Source organism: Plectropomus leopardus, chromosome 23 (genome assembly GCF_008729295.1).
Source record: "Plectropomus leopardus isolate mb chromosome 23, YSFRI_Pleo_2.0, whole genome shotgun sequence".
In the NCBI taxonomy this organism is placed as follows: Eukaryota; Metazoa; Chordata; class Actinopteri; order Perciformes; family Serranidae; genus Plectropomus; species Plectropomus leopardus.
The window spans coordinates 2713677-2738543 of record NC_056485.1 but is presented as its reverse complement, the minus strand read 5'-3'; the positions used below and the strand labels follow the sequence as shown (position 1 = coordinate 2738543).

The window sequence follows — 24867 nt, the reverse complement described above, 5'->3', positions numbered from 1 at the left end:
GTGTGTCTGTCTGTCTGTCTATGTGTGTGTATGTTTCTGTCTGTCTGTCTATGTGTGTGTATGTCTGTCTGTGTGTGTGTGTGTGTGTGTGTGTGTGTGTGTGTGTGTGTGTGTGTGTGTGTGTGTGTGTGTGTGTGTGTGTCTGTCAGTCTGTCAGTCGACAGACTTTTTTAAACACAAAACTGTCACAACAGCTACAGATGCCGTCACAAAACTTTGAGTGTGGTCTGAGCGAGGGGGCTGAAGTTCGGGTGATAGGATGCTGGGTGAGGCCACTGGCTTCTGAATGTTTTGCTCCGCTCGGCGTTGGTTTAAAGTTGCTTAACGCTTTCTCACGGCTGAAGTGATTCCACCACAAGACGGTCTGGTTTGTTGTTTAGTTTGTTTAATTTGGTCTAGCTCAGTCTTATGGGACTTTGCTTGAGAACAAGCGAGTTGCAGGTTGAAGTCCCCCATACAGACCAAGTATAGAGTCTGGACTGGTAACTGGAGAGGTGCCAGTTCGCTTCCTGGGCACTCCTGAGATGCTCTTGAGCAAGACACCCAACGTCCAACTCCTCGGGTCGTCTATCCTCAGACGGGCCCCCTCGCTCCGACATCTCTTCTTTTGGGCTCACTGTCAAATTACACACAGCAGTATCGCTCTGCACACCAAATTTGCTTTTCAAAGTCAAACTTTCAAACATATTTTACATTCATATTTTCTTTTTTCATTGAGTTTTTTTAAAATCCAACATTAGTCCTAATCATAAATATTCATTAATTTTCTGAATTTTAACCCTTTAAATGCCAGGTTTCGTGATGCCACTATGTTTTTAGATGTAAAAACAAAAACACCAAAAATAAATTATTTCCAGACCAAAATATATGCCATATGCATTAACACAGCAACAAATTATTGAAAAATCAAAATCCAAAAGGACAAAAATGTCCCTGGGGGAACAAAGGATTAAAGATGAATTTCGACATGAAGACTTTTTGCTGTGCAGCACTGCTATCTGTTTTGAACATGTTTATAGACGTACTTTTATGTAACGACATTTCACAGTTTTTGTCCAGTGAGTTAATTTCTTACTTTGCTTTTATTGCATTTGCTTCCTTTTTTATTGTAGCATTTAATATGTTGTTAATCCTCTGCAAAGCACTTTACACAAGTTCAAAGGTCACTGAATTATCAGACTGGAGAAAATTGGTCCTGAGAGCTCAGTGGTGTGAGTTCTTAAATTAAGACTTCTAGAAGAAATGTAGGAATGTAAAGTGTGTACTTGATCTTGATACACAGGCCCACAGACACAGTTATTAATGGACTTACTGTAAAACAACGCGAGTGTTTCACATGACCAAACCCATGTGACACGCAGCCAGTCAGATACACGAAAAAAAATTAAGCCATGGCAGCTATGTGTGTGTATGAAAGTGTGTGTGTTCGGCCACTAGATTGCGCATTCCTAATTTCAGGCGGGTGAGTAATTTGTTGCAAGCTGGAGGGGAGGGACTATAATCGCTCCATCTCCGTGGACTCCGCCCCTGCACTCAGCCACAGGAAACCCTGTCAGTGAGGGCACGGGAGAGAGACGCACACACACGAAGAGAGATAGTGAGCCAGAGGGACGGTACCTTAAGCCACACCCCTTTTCTGTTAACCTCTCAACCCCCCTCCCCCCTCCTCCCCCTGTCCGGCTAGTCCCTGCCAGACAAAGTAGGAAACCCTGTGTACCAAACCTGAGGCGCCCATCCCCCCCAACATGTATCCCCAACTCACTCCACCCCACACACACACACACACACACACACACACACACACACACACACACACACACACACACACACACACACACACAGACAGAAGGAGCGACAGGCACTTAAAGCGCACACAGCATAACAGTAACACACTCGCACAGACAGACACACACACACACACACACAAACACACATGCAGACACACATTTTCTTTGCTCTGACAAAGACACAAGGCAAGTCAGAATTAACCCATTGCGTGCTGTGGCCCTTGGGGACAGATCAAGGGCCTTTTGTTCTGCACAAAGAATTGATGTGTGCACGCGTGTGTGTGTGTGTGTGTGTATAGAGTGAGGAGGAAGAGGAGGGGAGCAGTGATGAAAAAAAGTGAGGCAGATAAAGAAAGGTTTAGCACAAATGAGCAGCAGCAAAGAGAAGGAGGCTTCTCCATCACTGTTCAGGATCAGACCAGACCTGAACACACACACACACCCACACACATCACTTCCAGTCTGTGTCAGGGCTGCATGGACTTTTAAACTAACCATATTAACAAAACTAGATGTTGTTAGGGAGGCTTTTTCGCTCCAAACAAACTGAGCATTTTCAGTACTGCATGTTGGTGTTGATGGGTGAAAGGAAACTTTTGGAAGACGGCCCAGACAAAGTCAGAGCTGTGCAGCAGTAAACTCAACAATTAAACTCTCTATTGCCTCAGTGATCACTGATTCATTCACCATTCAACAGCTCTGTGATCGTAAAATTAGACATGCACTGATGCACAATTTCCTTGTCCAATTCAGATTTCTAAAACGTTCTCCTCTGCTGATTCTGATTTCCAATTTTTAAACATTTCTGAGCAGCCAATTCTAATTTCAGAAAGATTTTCAATTTCTGAGCAGTATTTTCTGAATTTCATTTTCAATCTGATTTCCCTATTATATTTTTAATTCTGAGCTGCTGATTCTGATTTTCTGATTTTTTTTAAAAATCATTTCCGAACAGCAAAGTCCGTTATCCATTTAAAAAATTTTTTTATGTCTGAACTGCCCATTTTGATTTCTGATTTCTTAAAATTTGACATGCCAATTTTGATTTCCTTTTTTTCCATTTGTGTAACTTTTCTTTAATGGCAAATTTAATTGTATTTTCAAAATAAAATATTGACTATTAGAAACGTTTACAATTTCTACAAAACTGCACCAGGTTACAGGACCATCTCTTACTCTTACTAATCCCACTTTATCTAACATGTTTTGCTTTCCCCAAAGAGAAAAGGTGCCACAGATCTTTACAAGCCCAATCGAATTATGTGCATATTACAGAGGAAGAACCAGAGAGTCAACGATTTGTTAACGATCAAAAACTATGTATTTATTTTTCTATTTGTACTGAACTATGAATCAGTGTCTCTTAACAAGAATGCAAAGGAGTGTGCACAGCTACATAATAACACACTGTCTTCCTCACACTGTGCACAGCCCAAGAGGAGAGGAGGACCCTGTACTGCTGACAGGAGCCGCTCACTGTGATTACGCTGAGCAGCATGCATGCGAGTGAAAAACAACTTTTTTACATGATGGTCTGAATAAGTTGTGAAATACTTTCTAGTTGCTTTTTAAAAATAAAGTCACTAAGAAGGCCTGAAAAGTGGCTAATAAGGCTGCATGACAAAACATCTGTATTTGACAACTTGGGAAAGAGAACAGGTTGAAGCAGACATTAGTCTGTGTGCCCAATGTGACGCATCGTGCTCCGCGTGTGTGTTAAGTTCATCGGCTAAGGATCATCTATATCTGGGAGTGATGGCCGGTCACTGGTCATGGCCGATCAAGCTATAAAACTGTCCGATTTCAGTCACCAGCAGATAGATTGGTGCATTGCTACCTAAATTAAAGTCATCGTGAACCTACGTGAAGCAAAAACTGTTTGCCTTGTTTAAAGCTGTTATGTACTTAATTACAGGGTACAAAATTAGCACCATCGACAAGACAGATGTTGATAAAATATGTAAGCGGCTGGTACATTTACTTCACTCATCAGCGTCATGTTTAAACTCAATTTGAACATTGACAAGCCATTTGGCACACGGACAAAAACATTAATTTTACGCCGTGCTTAATAAGTTTCACTAATACCTCTTTATCACCAAAGTTAGTGCGTATATGCAGGTTTTTTAAAAACGTGAAAACCATGCTGTTACCCTTAGGTACTGTTTTGGCACATCTTACACGCTTTTCATTCTTCATTTTTCTGTGTTCATGTTTGATCAGTGAATTTCCAGCTCAGCTCCTACAATAAGTTTGAGCTGAGCTGGAATTGTTGCTCCCAAACTGACATTTGTGATCCCACAGCCATCAAAACATAAAAACACGCATTGTATTATTTCTGGGTGTCATTCTGGGCTTTTGACTTGGAATTCATCATTTTTTCTATTTTCCACCCGATGACGTCATTTTTACCGCATTTGGCATACTGAGAAAATACATGCTATCTCCACAGGTGCACTGTCACAACCAATGTTGCAGATAATTACTGACATATCCCAGACTATAATAATAAAACAAATCTACTTAGCATGTATATCGAAAAAAAAATAATAACTCTAAACACATGGAAGTATCATGACAAACACTTGGCATTAAAACTTTTAAAATTCTGGAAATTCATGAATATAATTAATATTTATGATTAAGACAGATGTTGGTTAAGAAAATTAAAAGTAGAAAATAATATTGATGTATAGTATTTTTTATAGCCTGATTCTGTAACCCATTTTGTGAGCAGAGTGATACAAGTGTGTGTAATATTAAAGCGGACCCAAAGGGTTAAAAAGGGCTAGTGTCTGATGACAGAATAGTCAATGATAAGCAACACCATGTTATTATGACTACCTGTCTCAGACTGGAGAAATGGTTCAAATGGGGCATCTGTTATTGTTGGAGACTTTGCCACTAAAAGAAGCTGCATTAAAATGATAACAAGCGCAGCCATAAATGTGTCTGTGAAGTCCATTTCGCGCTGCTGTGCTTCAGCTCAGTCACTGCATCACTTGTAAAGTCTGATTTGGCAAAGCCACATTTAGAAGGTAGACAGCTCGGCTGCTTTCAAATAATAAAAACCTGTAAAAAAAGCACAGGCTGGTAGCTCACACAGCACATGATGAAATCACCATCACTGTGTTCAGTCACATCTCAGACTAGTATACACATGACCAATGTATAAACACTGAGCATCTGTGTGTGCTGCTGATCAAAAACAGCAATAACGCATCCATTTTGAGGTGTAATGTGTGTGTGTGTGTGTGTGTGTGTGTGTTTGTAAGGAGATGTCTTTGTCTGGGAGCACTGCGGCCCAGGAGGAGGGAGGGGAAGCCGGTGTTGGTGTCGGGGTGGGGGTAATGAGTGAATGTGATCAGGCTTCAGTAGTCTGCATGCCATTAGCACCACCCCGCTACCTCCACCCTCCCACCTCCTTGGCTCTCTGCTCACACACAAGACAGAGACTGGGCTCACAGGCTGGATGAGGGCGGGGTGGAGGGGGGCGGGGCTGGCACCATGTACTGACACCACACCACTGAACATTACAGTTCGACATTATCATTATTATGTCTTACCAAAGAAATCCCTACCGTGGGGTGGGGGATCATTTTACTGCTGTACAATATATTCAGCAGTGTGCGCCTGGACCTGTGGGAAAACCTGTTCCCCACACACACACACACACATCCTTGATATGAGCTGAGCAGAATAAGTAAAACGTTGAAATAACAGCTGGAGACCACTGACTTAACCTTATTTTTCACAAGCTTAAACAGGGTTAGACTGGACATAGACACAACGCGTTCCTGCTCTAGAAAGGGTGTGCTGCATGTTGTTGGAACTACAAAAACACTCACTTGGGGTTGTATAGCAGTGTTACAGAATAAATGCTCTTTGGCAGAGGACTAGTCGAGCTCACAGGATGTAAACTGAGGGTAGCCAATCACTCGCCGCCTATCTCAGGCGGTAACAGTTTTTAAATCCACCATCTCTACTTCAAACTAGTCTGGCTATTTTGATGCCATTTGCATGAAGTTGTAACTTTCTCAACCACCCCAGGATGCCTCTCAAGTCTTTCGACACTTTTACAGAGATCACACTATGAGGCTGCAGCGTAGTCCCCCCTTTAAACCGCCGCTGCACTTTTACACGCAACCAAACAACGGCGACATCATCTGTGTGTCATCTGCGTGTCGGCAGCGCTTTCTCAAAAATAACAAAGCCATAACACGTTAATCACAGTCATTTACCGTCTCTGTTGTATGGCAGCTGATCTCGTTCTCTGCTCGGAAGGTAAGTAGCTCCCGAATCTCACTATTTTCCCAGTTTGCGGGCATTTACAACCAATGTTCTTCTTCTCTGTATTAGCCCCTTTGCTAAAAGCTTCACACACATACACGTGTCATCAAAAAGTCAAACCGTTTACTCCCACGGTCATGTCTTTCCAGCTTTACATTTTACATAGACCTTGTTTTGGCTCAGAGGTGAGACCACTCTGTGCCCCCTTTCTTTGATCAGACGTAACACAGAACGGCAAAACGGCATGATAGTCCCACCTTTCACAGGCAGTGTAAATGCAGCCGCTCAAAAGTGGTCGCTGTCAGATTTTCAATTTCTACTTAAGGAGTATTATGACCTCCTCACACCAAACCATCATGATCATGGCAGAGCGCACTAACCAAGTCAAAATCTTGAAAATTTGTCAGCAAACAGGGAAATCCCTTTAAATGATGTTAGGGCCAAAATTATTCTACAAATGGCAAAAAAATAAAGGTTCAATCTAACTCGAAGCTGTGTAATAAAACAATGTGAGCTAAGTTAGCAAAGACTGTACGTTGGTGTGGATTCAAAATCTAACTGTAGTTATAATCACTTTAAAGAAGCCTTTTTTAATACACATTAATTCATAGAAAAGATATTTTGACTACAATTTAATATCTAAAATGTCATTAAAAAACAAACACAGCCGAGCCATTAACTCTTCCTTTTCATGACAGGCATTCATCACTGAGCCTTACACAAAGTGCTGGTCTTCCTTTAACCCCAGAAGCAGGCCTTGGTGCATTTCAGCACATAAAAGCTGAAGAGGTGCTTTGAGGCTTTTATGTGGAACACAGTGGGGAAGGGCTTCATTAAAGGCAGCCAGCCATATCATACCTGCTCTCACACTGTGGAAAACAAGACGGGAGCTGGACGCTGCTCTGGGCTCTATGGGTGCTACTCACTTGCATTGCTGTCGGCCAGGGTGTTGAGGTTTCCTGAGATGTCTCGCCTCCTGAACAGACACACCACCTTCGCCTCCACGTTCCCATTGGCTGTCTGGAAGTGGAGAGTCACTGGTTAAAAGCTGGCATCGGGAGAAAGCACTGGAATAACCACCTCTGTCAAAACTCCTGTCGTAAGTCTGCAGCTACTCAAACACTCATTTCTCTGTCTTCAGCCGGGTCACATGGTTTGATCACTTCTCACACTAATCAGAGGAACTCATTCGGGCTCAGCGTCATTTCCATTTGATTGATACAGTTTCAAATTTCATTCTTGTTTTTTAGTTCTGGCATTAATCAGCTCAGAATCTCGGCATATTATTTGAGCAAGGGAAAAATAAATTGCAGGTTAACAGCACTTCAATTTTCAGCAGCTGTAGGCCTATCATATCTATACCAACCACTCACTAATCAATAAACAATTCCTACAGGAAGCCAAGTCTGCGTTCTCATCTGCTCTGTGCACAGCTGGAATCAAGTTTGCTGCACTTAAAGATTAACATTGCGTTTACATCAAGGGCGTAGTGAATATTAGTGTACAATACAATACACAGTACAATTACATACAAAGTCTGTGCAAAGACACAAATACACACAAATTTGTGTAAGGCAACATGAATACTCGTCAATCACATATTTGTGTGAGTAGAACATCTTTAAATGTGAGAATATGTTAATACATTAAAGTAATTTCAACTTGATGCAAACTAGGGCAAGGTTTGTGACTCACAGGGTGGATAATTGACCCATCGATCCAGTCAAAGCTCAGATCAGATCGATGGATGACAGGAGCAGCTGCTGCTATGGAATGCACATTTTTAGACCCAGTACAATGAATGACTAAGTTTCATTTTCAGTGTGTGCTGCTCTGTTTGTGCCCCAAGTATGCTCTGCGCTCCAAGAGTGTGGTGCAATGAATAACTGAACAGTACATATATTTCAACGGCGCTGCTTATTAACAATCCAACTCCAAAAATAGAAAATCTATTTGTGGAGGCAGATTAATCACGGCAGACTGCCACAAAAAAATGTACTGGTGGGAAAATTTGTATGTATCATCTTAGATTTTGGATATCGAAAGTGTTACCTTTACCTAGTATTAAAGGCTGCTTTGCAGTTAAGTGATGCAGTTTTCTAAACTTACCAGGTTGTTCTTGCTGTTCTATTTTTTTGCATTTACTCACTTAGTCATTATACCCGCATTACTGATAATTATCAAGAGCACCAACAGTCAACTCTCCAATACCACATTGGGCCTCCAGCTGGTAAACTAAATCCGGCCTGCTGCTGAGGGTGTTTTCTCTCTGCTGCTCATGTGATAACATTTTCCTCACACAGGTCATTTTAGTAAGTAGGCGACAGTGTATGAGCCCTTTGTTGTGCTCTTTAATTCTGAAGGTTTACGAAATAATTTTTTTGGGGAACCAATTTCTCCACAGTTGATATCATGATGTGAGAATTGTGATTCACATGAAGCTGTGTGCTGGTATTTTGATGAAGGCTAAGATATGGCACCCCCCCTGGTATTAGTGCTTCAGGTCTGATGGATGATGAGGGGTTTCCTTCTCCCTGGATTGACTGTGATCATAAGAGGAGAGAAAGCATCAGCAGCGCGCGCACACACACACACACACACACACACACAGACACACACACAAACAAACACACACACACACACACACACACACACACACACAGTGCTCTCTGCACATCCAGCCCTGAGCTGGAGAGCCTGCCTCCCTCTCTTTCTCTCACTATCCATTCATTGTGCTCAGCAGCCATTAGCACTCAGGACGATGCAGTCCTCCTGGTGCTCAGCACAAGCCCTTCAATGTAAGAGTGTTACATAAATGAGCTTAATCCTTTGACTGGGAAACAAGCCTGTGTCATATGCTGCTGCTGTTATATAAGTGGCTCCTGTCCCAATGTCCTGTGATTACAGTAACCACAGTTTACCATGAGCGGCGTCCAGAGGACGTGTGTGTGTGTGTGTATGTTAGTGTGTGTACAGTATGTTGACATGAACCATATTAGAGTCCTAATATACGATTTTAACACACTGGCCATTCGATCAGGGTTTTTTTTGTGTCTGGTATATGCGCTATGATAACACAGGTTAGGGTATACAACAGTGTCAGTCAAGGCTCAAAATAGTATGTGTAACATCACGGTAGTGTACGTGAACGGTGAACGTGAACTGTGCACAAAATTCTCAGCTCTACACGCACCAGTATATGCTATTCTGTGCAGAGAAAATGCTGTGCAGGGCTGCCCCCTCTCACGCACTGACACCAAGAATCGCGCAATCGACACTTTACACACACTCTCACACCAAATTTATAAGTGATGATGTTGTGGTGCAAAAAGAAGACACTGACAGCGCAAGGACAGACAAGACAGCGGGACAGCTCAAGAGCAGTGTGTCATGTAAGAACATGACCACCAGACCATCCGTCACCCCAATTTCTGAGGTTGTGTCCCGCTCTGTCTGCATCAGTTGGCGGCTTTTTTGGCCGATTCAGCAAGTTCTATCAGAACCCATCAGTGACAGAAATCACTCTTATTGGCTGTTCAGCTCAGCACAGGGGAAGAGAAACGGAAGTGAGGCAAGTAAACAAAAAGCTAAACTCAAGAGGGAGTGAGACAGAAACAAACTCTTGAGTTCTTTCGCAGAAACAAGTTGTAATTGTTTGTGTTGTTGTTAGCTAGCGCACAGTAAATAAAATTTGCTTTTTCAACACTGGATTGTGGTATTAATGTGCTAACTAGCATCCTAAATCCATCCCGTCTGTCTTATGTTTTCCCTTTTTGAATGATGAATACTGTGGTATGTGGTAATTAGCTATTGGCTGTAATCTGTGGTGGGTTCAAGTGCTACTTTTTGGTCGAGACACAGGTGATGTGAGGCGACACAGCAGTGGGCCTTTGTTGGCACTAGTTCCTTGACGTCGGTTTGGTCCGTCTGGGCCTTGAAACACGATAAAGCCAGCCACTGCGTGAATTTTGATGCACGTCTATTTGTGCTGTTACAGTACGGTGCTTGGAGTGGACAAAATGGATGAAGAAAGATACATCCCAGCAATAGGTTATCACACACCAAATACTGAAAAATGCTTGTGGAAAGTCTGATGTCTCCAATGAATTCCTAAAACTTATCCATAACAGAAGCACAATGAACTTCTGCTCAAAATGTTCCTAGAACTATACTGACAATGATTATTGAGAAAATCTCCTATTTTTTAAACTCATAAATTGAATAAATACGTTTTCCTTCAGAAGTTTGTTTTCAATGTTGAGGTCGATCCTGTTTATAAACATATAAAAAATTACTTAACTGTGCAGCTTTTGGAAAGATTTAAGGGAAACTCCACACAAATTACATTATCGACACATATTTGGCCTATCATAAAAAGGGAAAATGTCACAATGGTCGAAGTTGGATTTCTACCATGGTGGAGATGCAGAGAAATAAGGACAAATACACAAAGTACTTCTAAAATATGTGTGCATATATATGTTTAACATTCTGCAGATATAAGAGAAACAACTTTTAATTGTAAATGTACAAGGATGAATAAAGAAAGAAAGAAGGGTGACCAACCTTGTTGAGTTCTTCTATTCTGCGGATCAGGTAAGGGTTGCTGGATGAGTTCTCAAAGTACACATAATCTGGAAACAAAAATTTAAAAAAACAAGAGAAAGGAAAGATTAGACTTGTGTTATGTTCACAGGGGAATATTCACATCAGTGCATGACCAAAAAATGTATTCATCCAACAGCAGGTTATATCAGATATGTGTCAGGTTTGTCCTCTGACAGCTGAGGTCTCTTCTGATCAGGCATCAACACACTGCTGAGGCTGTAACGGCAGAACTGAGGAGACTTTGGCAAACTGACAGATAAAAGTCCATTCACCACACACAGCTCCAATTGGAAGATTGGAAGCTTGTCCGTACAACACTGAGAAGCTGTTAGGAGGAGCAGAGCCTGCCAGCTTAGTAAATGGGCTGGTGTAATGTGAGCTGCAGGAAAGTTCTCTATCCTGGCTGCACACTGACTTCCTGTGATGTGATCAACTGATTTCAAGTGTAAATTAAAGCTTCTTCCTTACAATCATTTAAAAGGCAAGTACTATGTTTTTCATGCTGCCAACTTTTATCCATGCAAGTCAGTCAGTACATGACGTTAGAAAAAGTCAACAGGTGATACATTTAAAAAAAACGAAAGCACAACACAGGTACAGTCCCACAACACCTGCACAGAAGCTAAGCGATGTCCTGCTGTGGACAGGGCCGCAGCAAAACATATTTTAGCCAGCTAAAAAAATAACTGATGGCTGCAGGTCTCTTAATAAATCCACACTGAAGACATGGTGCAGTGGTGCAGAGGAGGAGAGGAGAGGAGTACATTATTTTCTTTCCATGAATATCCACAACAAACTACATAGCTATCTGTAACTTTGCGGAAAACTTCACAACCAAGGATGACATGCATAATGGTTATGTAACATCCCATAAAATGCTGTTGTCATATATTAAGGCATGGTTGATGTTAAACAGGAATTGGAAAAGTAACGCAACTACTACGGCCGCCTGAAAAAAGTTGTTTTGAGTAATGAAAAGAGAAGATTCCAGGTGGACTCACGTTTTATCAGACAAATCACTGCATTGTCTTTTTGCAGGAGCAACTTATCAAAATGACGACCACAAAACTGAGGCAGGCTGCATGAGGTCGGGCAGTGTGGTTGTGTCTGTTGGCTGCTCCCAGCTCTGCTGCTGAATGTCAGTGAAGTCGGCTACACTACTTTTGAATCAGGCGCTGGTACAACCTCCTCTACTGCCATCCAGCGTGACTGAGCGTTCATTGACAGTGCTGTCAGCAGACCAGCAGGAGAGATGAGCGGTTTACCATGACGCATACTTTGACTTTCTCTAACTGTGTGAAAATGAACAGAGGCATCAAAACTTTGACAGGTAAAATATGAGACTAATTTAGGCTGACACAGGAGTGGGCTGACTGCTTAGCAGGTGCGCTGAACAAGAAACAAAAAAATTCATAGATACGAAAAAGCATGAACCCATGAACCTCAGGGACATTAGCTGGAGCTTTTATAATTAAATCGTCTCATTGTGTCCTCTTCCTCTGGAATGGTTTAATGGCGCCTGACTGAAGAATTAGCACTACCAGCTGTTTGTCTGGATACGGCAAACTCCTAATATTTACTAAACAGCTGTGGATGGACACGTGCAATCATTTCCATTTGTTGAATTACGGGAAATTCTGACTAAATTTGTGCAACAGATGGATAAAAACCTGAGTATTGTGTCTAGTGTTGTGTGACTCAGGCCAAAACACCAGAATCCGCTATGTTCTATGTGTTCTATATGTACACCAACACTTGCAGTGCGAAGAGGCACTGGACGTAAAATTTGCGCTGAGCACTGTACATTGGGCGTTTTTCTCCAGAGCACCGAGATTTAAAAAGTGTTCAACTTTATGTAAAAGCACTGCGCTCATCACTAGCCACTTTTACACAGAGATGGCGCTATATGGCCACAACAAAGTCTCGCCTTTATACCGCCCCTGCATTTTTGCACAGAACCAAACAATGGCGGCATCATTGCGCTCCTGTGTGTACTTATACACTGCACCAGGTCATCCCATGATCAAAAGAGGCATGACGGGTGTGATGTTTAACACACGAGCATCCCCTCTAGCTTGACATATATGCCTGGGCAGCACTTTTTAAAAAATAACAAAGGCATAACACGTCAGTCACAGTTATTTACCATAGGGATAAGAAGCTCCTTAATGTCATTGTTTTCCCAGTTTATGGACATTTACAGCTGCTGTTCTTCTTCTTTGAATTAGGTATTATGCTAAGAGCTGTTTTTTTAAATCTCCCGCAGTGGGTTGCACACATAAACACGTCATCAAAATGTTCCGCCCATGCCACCCATGGCCATGTCTTTCCGGCTTTACACAGGGCCGTTACTACCTCCATTCCTGGCTCAGAGGCGAAACCACTGTGTACCCCTTTTTCAATGATCGGTACATTATACACAGAACGATAAGGCGGCATAAAGGCGTGATAATCCCATCTTGAACGGGGAATGTGAATGCAGCTACTGTCACTTCGGCTGTCCAGTCACAGTGGAGGGGGGACAAACACCCTACCGTGAAGACAAACCACCACATCTAATATGAGCAAGAGCTGAACAACAACAACAATAGAGGATAAATCTGCTCATTGAAAGTATTAAGTCTATACTATGTTTCCTCTCATGAACCCACACAGACCAGCGGGTTTGTCCTTTCTCCCTGCACGCAACAGCCTTCTCCTCATCCAAATCAAGTACTCCATCCTGTACCAACATGTTTGCTTCCGCAGATATTGGGTATCATAGCAACCAGGCGCAACCAAAGCTTCTCAGCTCAATAAAAGCTGCGCCTCCAAAGCACACCCGGCAGGGCGTTTATTGACAAGCACCTGGTGTTTTTGGCTGAAGAAAAAAATGCTTTGGTGGACACAGGGTCTCATGCCCAGCAGTATCATGCATCAACACACGTAAGGGGTGATCATACCAAGAAGCATCACGCTGGGCGCGACCGCTGCAAAAACACCTTGGAAGCATGTCTGTATAAATAGCCGAGAGCGCCTGTGGAGTGAGGCTTCGTGCGCATGGCCAAAGTGACATGGATTGCGATACAACCAAAAACCGCCAGAAAAACACGTCTTGCAGCAGCAAGTGGGGGCGCGCTGTACCATAGGGAAACAATGGTTTTGTTGCCGATGCTTCTCGGTGTGAGATCAGCAAAGGTTCCATCACCTTTTCCCCCTGGACTAGTAAGTCCCAGTGTCCCCCATCCATTATAACAGAGTGGTGATCCGCCAAGCCTGACTGATGAGGAATTACTATTTTTATTTATTTGTTTTTTTAGAATAAATATAGATATTAAGAAACTTTGACATTAAAGATAAAGACTAATGTCTCAGATTCATGTGTAAGTGATGCTGGCAGAGGAAGACCGTGGCTAAATGACACAATGCTACATGACCAGTTTACTTCATCAGTCCACTGGTGAAGGGACAAGAAACATCTGCTGCTTTCTTTGTCAAAGCGAGAAAAAAACTGTGGTACTACAGGTCCCCTTAGCAATACTACACTCCATGCTGTTAAAAATAAGATATTAGTCATTGTTGTCAGTCTGCCTCTTACATGAACAAGCCAGCAGAAACACAGTGGAAATTTTTATCAAATCTGTCTGTACATTATTAATTACAAACTGAATTTGTTCAGAACAGTTTCTGTTAATGCATTCCTCATTTAAAAAAGGGCAGTAATGCATTAAAATGGTTTTTTTTTTCAGTCAAACAGACAAGGTGGGTAAACATTTTCCTCTGCAAATGTTCCCTCAAAAATTTAAATGATGTTTGCTGACAGTGGAGGCACAGTGATGGTAGACAGCACTTGTTCTTCCTTTCTGGAACTCAACCAGATCTGGCAGAGCTTCAGCCATTTTAGAAAACACCACACTCCAGATTAGACATTCTACTAATATTGTCGCCATACCACTATTTTAATCTTAAAAAAGATCCAGGCACACAAAATAAGGATTTTTTAAAAGAAAAACCTGCACACAGAGCTGGTACAGAAAAAGTCACATGGTGGGTTTGTTGCTGAAGAGAACAATGTAACAGCCACAGATAACGATACATCAATCTGGATCTATATTGAGTCAATGAACAACGATGCAATGTCATCGACGCAAAGCGAAAACATTAATACCCATCGTCGCCTTCCAAAGAAACCCTTATTTTGAAATTCCCATGGCACGTCTGTGTCACCACTTCCATCCAATAAAACCTTGTTCCTAAACATTTAAACTGTGCTGGCCACCCGGCAGATAGTGAAGAAAACGAGGACAATTGCTGAGAATTTCTCATATTCATCACAGGTCCCTGAATCACTGCCATGATACCGGAATTTCTAACTTTCATACAATACCATGAAAAATGTCAATATTCAATATCATTTGCGAAACAATAAAGAAAAACATTATTGAGGGCATACGTTTTTCCATTTTTATGAAACGATAATTATGACAGGGCTAAAATAACAATGGCTTTTCTTTTCTTGGTTAGTAGCAACAAACAGTGCAATGACTGTAGTAAGCAAAACCATTTCATATATTCAGATATAATTAGGGCTGAGCGGTATGGCTTCAAATAGTAACATTGTGATATTTTAAGGCTACACGTAATAAACAATATATATCTTGATATTTTTAAATGTCCTTTAATCTAATGTCAACTACTTAAATACAAAATTATTGAATGAACTGCAGTTACAAATAAGTTAAATCAAGTAGCTACTGACACATCATAAAGTTGAATACACTATAACATATAATAAATATGGATATAAGGGAGTGAAATAAAATACTCTTATGACATTTTAAAAAGCATTGTTACAATTAAATGAATCAGAGCAGGAACCATAGTGGTTTTATTTTGAAGGACCTCGCTCGTCTTAGACTGGAAGTATTAATGTTTTTGCTGTGGACTTAAGCCTTAGATGGAAACGCAGTGATCTTGCAATTGTGTTTATTGACATCTTGAAAATATTGCTTAAGTTTTGTGCAAATATTTAATTAAAACCTGCCTAGTGTTATCACATTACGTCAAATACTGCTGTATCTGAGTAGTCTGTAAACTTGTCAATCTGCATTTTCACCTTCAATGTAAACAAATATTAGTCTTCAGAGACTACATTCAGTGCCCTTATCACTGAGAGATCAGCCTGAGTTTAGTCTATATATATGTATATATATATAAATATATGGGGTTCTATGAATCCAACAATGGCTGGCCTCAGTTTCCTCAATCCAGTTCAGAGCTCTTTACAGCCCTTTCTGCTAACCACAAGCAATCCTTCCCACACACAGCTCTGACCCAGCTGATACTTCAACAGGCAGTTATTACCAGAGAATTGAATGTGGCAGAGAGCAGATCACATCAAGTGAAATGTGATCAGAATATAATGTACGCAGAAATCATACAAAGTCTCAGACTATACCCATAACGCCACATAAAATCCCACAGCTGAGTTGGATCAAATTCCAGCAGCTTTTTTTCCTGCAGTAATGGCTCAGTTTGTGGCGTTACGGACAAAGTGAAGTCGCTCATGTAAGCTCTCATGTCTGTTTTGGAGATTTCTCCAACTCCCATCAAAAGGTCAGGAGACCAGTAGGCTGGCCAGAAGCAGCATGATGTTCAGATGAGCAAGCAGTCTGCAGTGCAATCAACATTCACTCCACACACAGCAAGTATCCTCACATAACCTCGCCAAACACTGGCCTCAATTCAGTCAAAGAGGAAACGGATCAAATTCAGAATAAAGCTGGTTTGTCAGTGAAGTGACCTGCCTATGCTTACAGTTACATGGAGACATATAAGAGACACAGAACTGAAATGTGATGGTGAAAGGACAGAGGAAACCTGGAGGCTGGCAGGTGTAATGCAAACCCCAACACGATCAAACACTGGCTGAGGCCTGCTATGACACTAGGCGGGTTTCCTTTACAGATTTACGCCAAACTTGAGCATCATTTTTGAAACGTCTATAAAACACAAATTGCAAGATGACTGTCTGTCCACTGAGTGATGTTCTGTGACTTCTCCTCTGGTGAAAACATTCCAAGAAGCATGGTGATGGATGTTCAAAACATTAGCAGCTTTATTTCTATTGCAGCCACCGCACTAGCCGTCATTATTTACAATCCAAAGCGATGAGGCGTGTTACAGAGCCATAATGAAAAGGCGAGCCCCTTAAAATATGGGAGCAGCCACGTATGAGGGATTTCTGGGAGGTGATAGTCCACGATTTCACAGAGGAATTGTGGATTCAAAACTTCCAGATGATCCCATCAACTTTTGAAGAGTTATGTGATGCAGTAACAGCTGTTGTAGCTCCTGCTGCATCATAAGGGAGCCAGTTCCTACTGACAAGCACATAGCATCATGTGACCTAGAGAAAACAAGTGTTTTCAAATCAATTTTTTGCAAAATATGGCTTTTTCGAATCACCTGAAATACCACCTCATGCGAGCGTAAAAACTTTCTTGGGAGTTTTTCTTTTTAGCTGACGTTATTCCATTAGGTGTATTTTATTTTTGCAACTTCAATTTCAAACTTGTAGTGTATTTGGCACATTTCTATGCAGTATATAATGATGCCTAAATAAAAGTCATAAAGACTGACTGACATGTTAAGTGCATTGTATTTGGAAATATGTCTCATGGAATAAAGTTTCTACAAATGTAGATACTTAAAGTCGATGTACTTGTAGAATTGCAATGCTTAAAAATCGCAATGCATGTCAAATCAGCACACAAGTATAGTGAGAGTATGGAATTGGAAAATAAACGTATTGCCCTAGTCTTACAAGATTTTCAATATGGAAAGGCAAAAACTCTAAATGCACAGAGTGGATTGCAGTCAGAATGCAATGTAATCAGCCTTGTTCCTCCTAGAGATGATCTGATTTGCACATCTCAACCAGGTGTAAATAACATCTGCTAAACACGCTTAAAGGTCAAAGAACTCCACCTCTTCCTGCTGACTCCAGTCTTTCTTCTGCAAAGCAAAAACAAGTAGAGCCTATACAGCAGTGCCACTTCTCCTGACTTTTTATCCTGTGTCATGCTTTAATTTGGTGCACAACCTTTTATTATCTTTTTTTTTTTTTGCTGTTTTGTGTCTTTGCCCGTCCATGTTAAAAGCTGTAAGTTGGATTGTTAAGTGTTTTATTAGTATGTTATTCTTTGACAGAAGACCAAAATGTGTATTATTGTGTTTTTATGCCAACATGTGCCATCATGTTAAGGGTTGCTTAACCCTTTAAAAAACCTTTGCAAATTGGCTTGATTTCTTTCAAAAAAGTGAAAAGAAGGCGATGAGCAATTTAACAAGACATGACCCAAAACTAGCAAGAAATTGGTTAAAAAAAAATGCAACATTGTTACCTGAAATTATCTGAAAAAAAAGAAACAAACAAACAAAAAGTAAGAGTTAAAAAAACAGGAAATGACCTGAAAAAAGTGCTAAAATACTAAATGTAATAAAGCAAATCAATATTTTTCTGTAACCTAATTTTAAATATGTATTCATAATAATTGTAAATCAGTATTCTTGATATTTTTCCCTATTTAATGATTCTCTCCCTCTAATTTTTTTTGCGAATTTACAGGTTATTTTCTTGTCATCTTTTACAACCTTTTTTTGCAATTTGTAGGACATTTCATGCCAAGTTGCAGTCTACATGTTTTTCATGTTTTTGAAAGAAATTGCTCACGTCTCAAAGGTTTAAATACTTGCGTCTGAACGCTGTACAAGAAAACTGATGTCAATCACTGTGATGTTTCCACAAGACATTTGACACATTATGCATCTCCAACTATAACATTTAAATCTCTACAGCCTAAACATAAAGATATCTACTGAGAAAACAAATGGGCAACAAAGGCTTTTATAAATCAATATTATATCATTCAACTGAAAAGTACAATCAAACTGAAATCTTTTTGTTTACCCAGCTCTACAATACACAGATTGGTCACAATGCCCAAATACAAACACAACTCCCTTCAAACAGCTTCATATCAGCCATGTCTGCAGCAAGGAGTTGTAATTTTAATCTTATTTGGTGCACATTAGTCAGTGATTTATGCTAAACTGGTTCTTAATTTAAAAAAAAACTGTCAATGTGCTTTGTAAATGATTTATAATTACTGTATTGTTTTTTATTATTTTTTGTAAAAGTGTTTAGATTGAATGATGTTGAATATGAGCTCACAACAGCAGCTGTTAACAGTTGCTGACAGCTTTAACTGAGAGATTTCAGCCTTTAAAATATTGATCAAACCGAGCGTTCATTCATGATACAGCCACCGCAGACAACAGTGCTTCCATGTAGTGTTTGATGCAGCTCTGCACAGCAGTGTGGCTTCACGTCAAGCTCCATCTGGTCCTCCCACAAGCAGGGACAGAGAGCCTCAGGAGGGTATCAGTGGCTTTCTGATGCATCATCACAAGCCGAGATGGAAAAGGAAGGATTCAGACAGGGAGAGGATTTCTTGCTCTACTTAGCACACTGATGAGGAGCCCGACCAGAAAAGCATCACCTCCTTGTTCACAGTGAAGGAGCACAACAGCACCACATTACATAACACTGGCTGGAGCACCAAAAGGGGATCTGCGCTCTCATGTGCCTGACATGACTGATTGTAGCTCAGCTGATGGTGGACGTAGGGGGTTACTCTTTCATATTTCAGCCCTAAAACTTGTCTTCTAGCCGAGTGGGACAAATTAAAAAATGATCCTGTTCCACCAGCACTGAGGCCAGCTTAGTGGATCAATAAGCAACTGATGGATCAATGATATATGGAGAAAGAAAAAAACACTTCAGAGGGTTCAAGCCCTTCTTAAAAAAAAAAAAGACATCTCTAAACGTGACATTTGGCATAATCACGTCAGGGATTCGGGGATCAGCTGGTTTTATGTTAATGTATGTAAGCATGAGTGGGTAGGGAAAAAAAAGATCTAAAAGAGGAAGTGTCTGCTGAGGAGCTGCCGCGGCAGCCGTGAGTGTTTGTTGTGGACGTATGCGGCTGGAGTGGCGCAGTATGCCGGGTGCTTGAGGGTGAATGAAGAGGAGGAAGCCCTTTGACTAATCTCTGGGGAAGATAGTGATCTTACATGCAGGCTGAACACTGTGTGCTTCTAGAGGACGGGTAATGTAGGCTCGCTCAGAACTGCCTGCACCAGCCCGCTGCAACAACAGATTCTTATTGAACACAAATCCATGGTCACTCGCTTCAGAAATATGAACTCATTCTCACAGATTAACCCTTTGAAACCTGGAGCAACATCCCTTTCACAAGTATTTCAACCTTTGAACTCGGAGCAAATTGGTGCTATTTCTTTCAAAAATATGGGGGGAAAAAGGCAATGAGTAACTTGGTAAGAAATGTTCCACAAAAGGCAAGAAATTAGTAGATTTATGAAAGATTTTAAAAAGCTAGGGAAAAGGGAAAATGTTAGGGGAAAACTGTATATCATAATTACATATATATACATATAAATACATATTTAAAATTCAGACAAAATGATTATTATTTCTAATCATATTTTCTTGGTCATTTCCTTTTTTATCTATCTTTTTTAAAAACACATTTTCAATCAATTTTCAAGCATTACCTCATTCTTTGCTCATTGCCCTCTTCCAGTGTTTTTGTGAGAAATCAAGACAACTTGCTCAGGTTTCAAAGGGTTAAAGTTAAGCAGCACTGCCTGAAATGCCTACATTACAAAATGTTCTATTCTGTTCTTCTATTAAGGATGATAACATTGTTACGGGCTAGCATTACACTGCAATGTTTTATGTGCCACATCACACTGAATTCCAGCTGTGGAAATTCAGCTGTGAACTCATGATTGAGCAAGCTGGTAGAAAGTGCAACTGTGCCTGAATGACCCAGCAGCTCCACACCAAGTTCCCTCAGAGTGGATGTTGACCATACACAACACACACACACACACACACACACACACACACACACACACACACACTCACACTCACACTCACACTCACACTCACATCACATCCTCTGTGGTTTGAGGTACAGCTGTGAGCAGCAAGCCTCTGGATCTGTCATTTGTTACAGGTCTCATGCACATATATCAGTTAAACATGTGCACTGGAATTCAATATCACAAATATACCTAGAACTATCCTGAGTTAGATTAGGAAACTGAACATCAGAGATGTCAATGTGGACAAAAACACAGTCACACAGACTGAAAACTACTGGGAAACAGCTCTTGAAACAATATTTTCTTTTTCTGCCATTACAAGACATTGAAATAATCCAATAAACCCAAATGTAACTGAATTAGGAATACAGGATAATATAGACTCGCCATCGGTATCGACAGACGACTGCTTTAAACTGAAACAACGACATTGGCCCGAAATGCACTTTCCTGTCATTATGACAGGCCGACAAGATGGCGTTTAAATTTTGTGACTTTAATTAGTTGAAACAGGTTAATTTTCACTAGTTTTAGCTATTAGGGTTTTCTTGAGGAGAGCATTATCCAAGCCTGTTATAGTGGAAAGAATTTTACAGATTTGTTAAAAAAATGCTTAAGAATAAACATGACATGTTTTAAATTTAACCCTTGATTTCAGTAGTTTTATTTTGAAAAGCATTGCCTTTATCTTTACTTTTTTATTCTAGAGGAGAGACTTGATATTCGTTGCAATTAGGTGGAAATATGAGCATATATCACTATCAGCCATCAGTCAAAATGAGTCCAAAAATATTGGCTAAATATTTATTTAAAAATATTTTCTCACCCAGGGGCAGCTGAAGGCTTCTTTAAGTTTTGGAGCTCATTTATTGAGTATTTCATTAACCCTTTGAAAACTGGGCAAATTAGTTTGATTTCATTCAAAAACAAAGGGAGAAGGCAATGAGCAACTTAACAAGATACAGCTAAAAAATTAGCAAAAAAATAATAAAAAGGTACAAGAAAATTAGCTGAAAATAAACAAAACAAAAAAGTAAAAAGCAAAAAGAAGTGAAAATAAATAAATATATATATATACAAACAGTATTGTGTAGAGTGTCAGAAAGTTTCCCATATTTTATACAAATAGAGCCACACAATATATGAAGAATTGAAGAAAACAACAACCACCAAACCCAATATCAGCCCATTCTACCAGTCTGCCACTCACACCGACAAGAGGTGCCCCTGCTTTCTGCTGAGGAAGAGATCCAGATTCATTGTACATCATAGTAACCAGTGTATTAACTGAATCAGGATGCATCCTTATAACAAACATTTTAACATTGCAGCATTAGGCACAGAATTTTGCAGCATGTTCTGCAAAGCAGTTTTAAATCAGCATGACCTAAATAGTCCACAGGCTCTTGTGTGACCTTACACAGCAATAAGCCTGTCACACTGTCTCACTGTCAATTCTCAGAATCACACGAGGTACACCAAGTCCTCACGTCGTTATTAAGGCAGTAAAAAACAAACATCACGAGCAGTGAGTAGACGAGGCGACAGATCGGCATCCACAGTGAAGTGCAGGTACTATTGTCCCCACAGCAGGATCGATCAAAGAGGGAATAAAACAGCGGAGGCAGTATCGCTGGCAGCTAGCCGTCTCTACCGGCGTTTCGTTTCTCTCCACTGTAATGGTGACGTTTGGGAACCTGGTGTTAGCGAACGAGCGAGGTGAAAATCCTGCTAAATATCACTGCCTGCTGTTAAAGTTAACGTTAATCATGCTGTATATCTAAATTAAATTTAATGAGATACAAACGTTTCCATTCAGAAGCAAAGTGGCGGTGAATTATGAAAATGAGAAGTCTCTCAATTGTTACACTAGTAGCAAGTTCGTTTAAGCTAACTTAGTTTCGTGTTTCACGTGTCGGTGTTTCGTTGTAACTACGGATAGACTTAATAAGACAAACTAAGCACTCGTAATAAACTACATACTTGATAATATTTCGGGAACAAGTCAAACCGACAAACACCTAAGCACATACAGTATGAAGCGCTAAGCTAACAAAACTAAGCAAAGTTAGCTAGCGCTGCTAACGCTAGGCGCCTCATATGAAGTGATATGGCGGAGGCGATAATGAAATTAACCGACTCCACCGACAAAGCTAGCCGACCAGCTTTAGCTCGCTACCCCAGACGTCGCTAGCATTCATTGGATGCTGACCTCTCGACAGCTAACTTAGCACTTTATGCTAACTAGCATTGTGTTCACTTCCAGGACGTTACCATATGCGACTCTACGTCCAAAATTGTGACAAATTACCGTAGCTTCGCTTACTTGCAACTACAACTACAATTATGCAAACTCCACTCCCCACCAGCGTGCATTTATTTTAAATTAAATACCAACTTTCGAAGCCGGTTCATGCCGCTCGGCAGCCGCTCGCCGCGGGGTAACGTATTCCCGTGGTTACTAATCGGGATATCACGCAAATGTTTTAAAAGTTGATATTTTCTAAAAATAAACACTGCTAAATGTTTTACGTTACTGCCGAATGTTAGAGGAGCTTCCCCGGCTTATTACAAAGAAAGTGGTTCGCCCACAGTGTTGGAGTTATTTACATTTACCCATTTGCTAAATCACATTACATTGTTGGAGGGTTTAATAGATTTGACGTTGTTCTATGCAAGAGTGGACGCACGTACAGACGCTAGCACAGAGCTAGCATTAGTTAGCGGCTAACCGAACAGACAGCTAGCGGCTAGCTAGCCACCTTGCTGTCGAAACGAACAATCACGTTGTGGGGGGGTGTCTTAAAAATGTAAAACATTCCTTACCTCCCACTCGGTACATGTTGGCCGCCATTCTCTCGTAACCTTTATCAAAAGCAGTCCCAGGGTATTCCCCGCTTGGGTGGAAAAAGGTCGATGTGGATCTATTTTATTCCTTCATTTATCGCAGACACCCCCGCCGTGAAACAAAGCCGGCTCCGGACACAACAAGCCGAGATGTGGCGGGTAAAAAGTTGAAAGTTTCCGTTAGTAATGTTCCGGAGGTTCTCCCCGAAATGTTCGAGTCTTTGTTTTCGGTCCCTCCGACGACCTTCCTCTCCTCTTCCTCACTCACTCACTCATTCACACACAGCTAGCCTGTCTCTTACTCCACTCTTCCTCCCATCCTCCGCTCCCAGCTTCATCCTCCTCTTCTTCACCTCCGCTCAGTTCAGCACACACACACTCGCACACAGAAAACACACACTCACTGGCCCCCTTCGCTCGTGCGCACGTCGTCATCTTCGGAGACTGTCGTCAATCTCCGGTATCTCACAATTAACTTTGATAAACAACCTGTTTATCATATGAATTATAAAGTCACACACACGATTAAAGGTGTCAAACTTTATATATTATGAAGTGTGTGAAAAGTGCTTTTAATGTGCTGTCAAGAGACCAAGAGTTATTTACAAGTTTGGTAAAAGGTTTCTATAAAAGTCCAGTCTCCTCATATCACACACATGCACAGAAAGTGAAGAAAGTTCAGTTGTGAGATCTAGGAAGCAGGAAGCTGGGAATGCACACACACACACACATACACACAAACTCACACATATACACTCACTCACAGTAGAAGCAAAGAAAACATGCCTTGTTCAAAATTAAATCCTCGAAGCACCAAGGAAATTGTTAGAGTCTGTATGATAATGAAATAAAAAGTGTTGTATCAGCAATTGTAAACGGACTGAGCATGGCAGAGGTGTTAGCCGCACACTCACAGGGTGTACAGTATATGCATATAAGCTGTGAGCATTTCAGTCACAGAGTCATTTTAGCTTCTCAGATTGTTTAACTTGAGTCACTTTTACATTAAGGGAGCTCATTAATGCCATAATACTCATTGCAAGTAAAAACTATGACTTTTTAACTTTACATTTTGACATAGATAGTCAATATGAAGAAGACATGGCTTTTTAAATTTGATTTTATGTATTTTATTTTATTTTTATTTCATTTAATTTTATTTTTATTTGAGTGTATTTTGGATATGGTAAATTTAAGGTTTGCATGAGATAATCCTGGCAGGTCAAAGGTATTATGAAATATGAATCAGTGAAACGAGTTAGGGTAGAAATAACAGTATTAAAGTCAAATAATTTACTCAATATACCAATATGATGACTTACTGTCTCAAATAGGCCTGTCTCCTATGGTTAAATTACACACACACACATATATATATATA

The 24867-nt window shown here is 40.6% G+C and overlaps 1 protein-coding gene across 2 annotated transcripts in view; it reads right to left on the bottom strand.

Annotated features, from left to right (window-relative positions):
* The window catches only part of mta2 (metastasis associated 1 family, member 2), a 35264-nt gene extending 11408 nt beyond the window's left edge, over positions 1-23856 (bottom strand). For both annotated transcript variants that reach the window (XM_042512030.1, XM_042512031.1), the window contains exons 1-3: positions 23466-23856; positions 10644-10711; positions 7004-7097 (exon numbers count right to left, since the gene is read on the bottom strand). In XM_042512030.1, coding sequence (XP_042367964.1) covers positions 7004-7097; positions 10644-10711; positions 23466-23493 — 190 coding nt within the window. In that variant the 5' untranslated portion in view covers positions 23494-23856. The remainder of the gene's footprint in view (positions 1-7003; positions 7098-10643; positions 10712-23465) is intronic.
* Positions 23857-24867: the final 1011 nt, after the last annotated feature.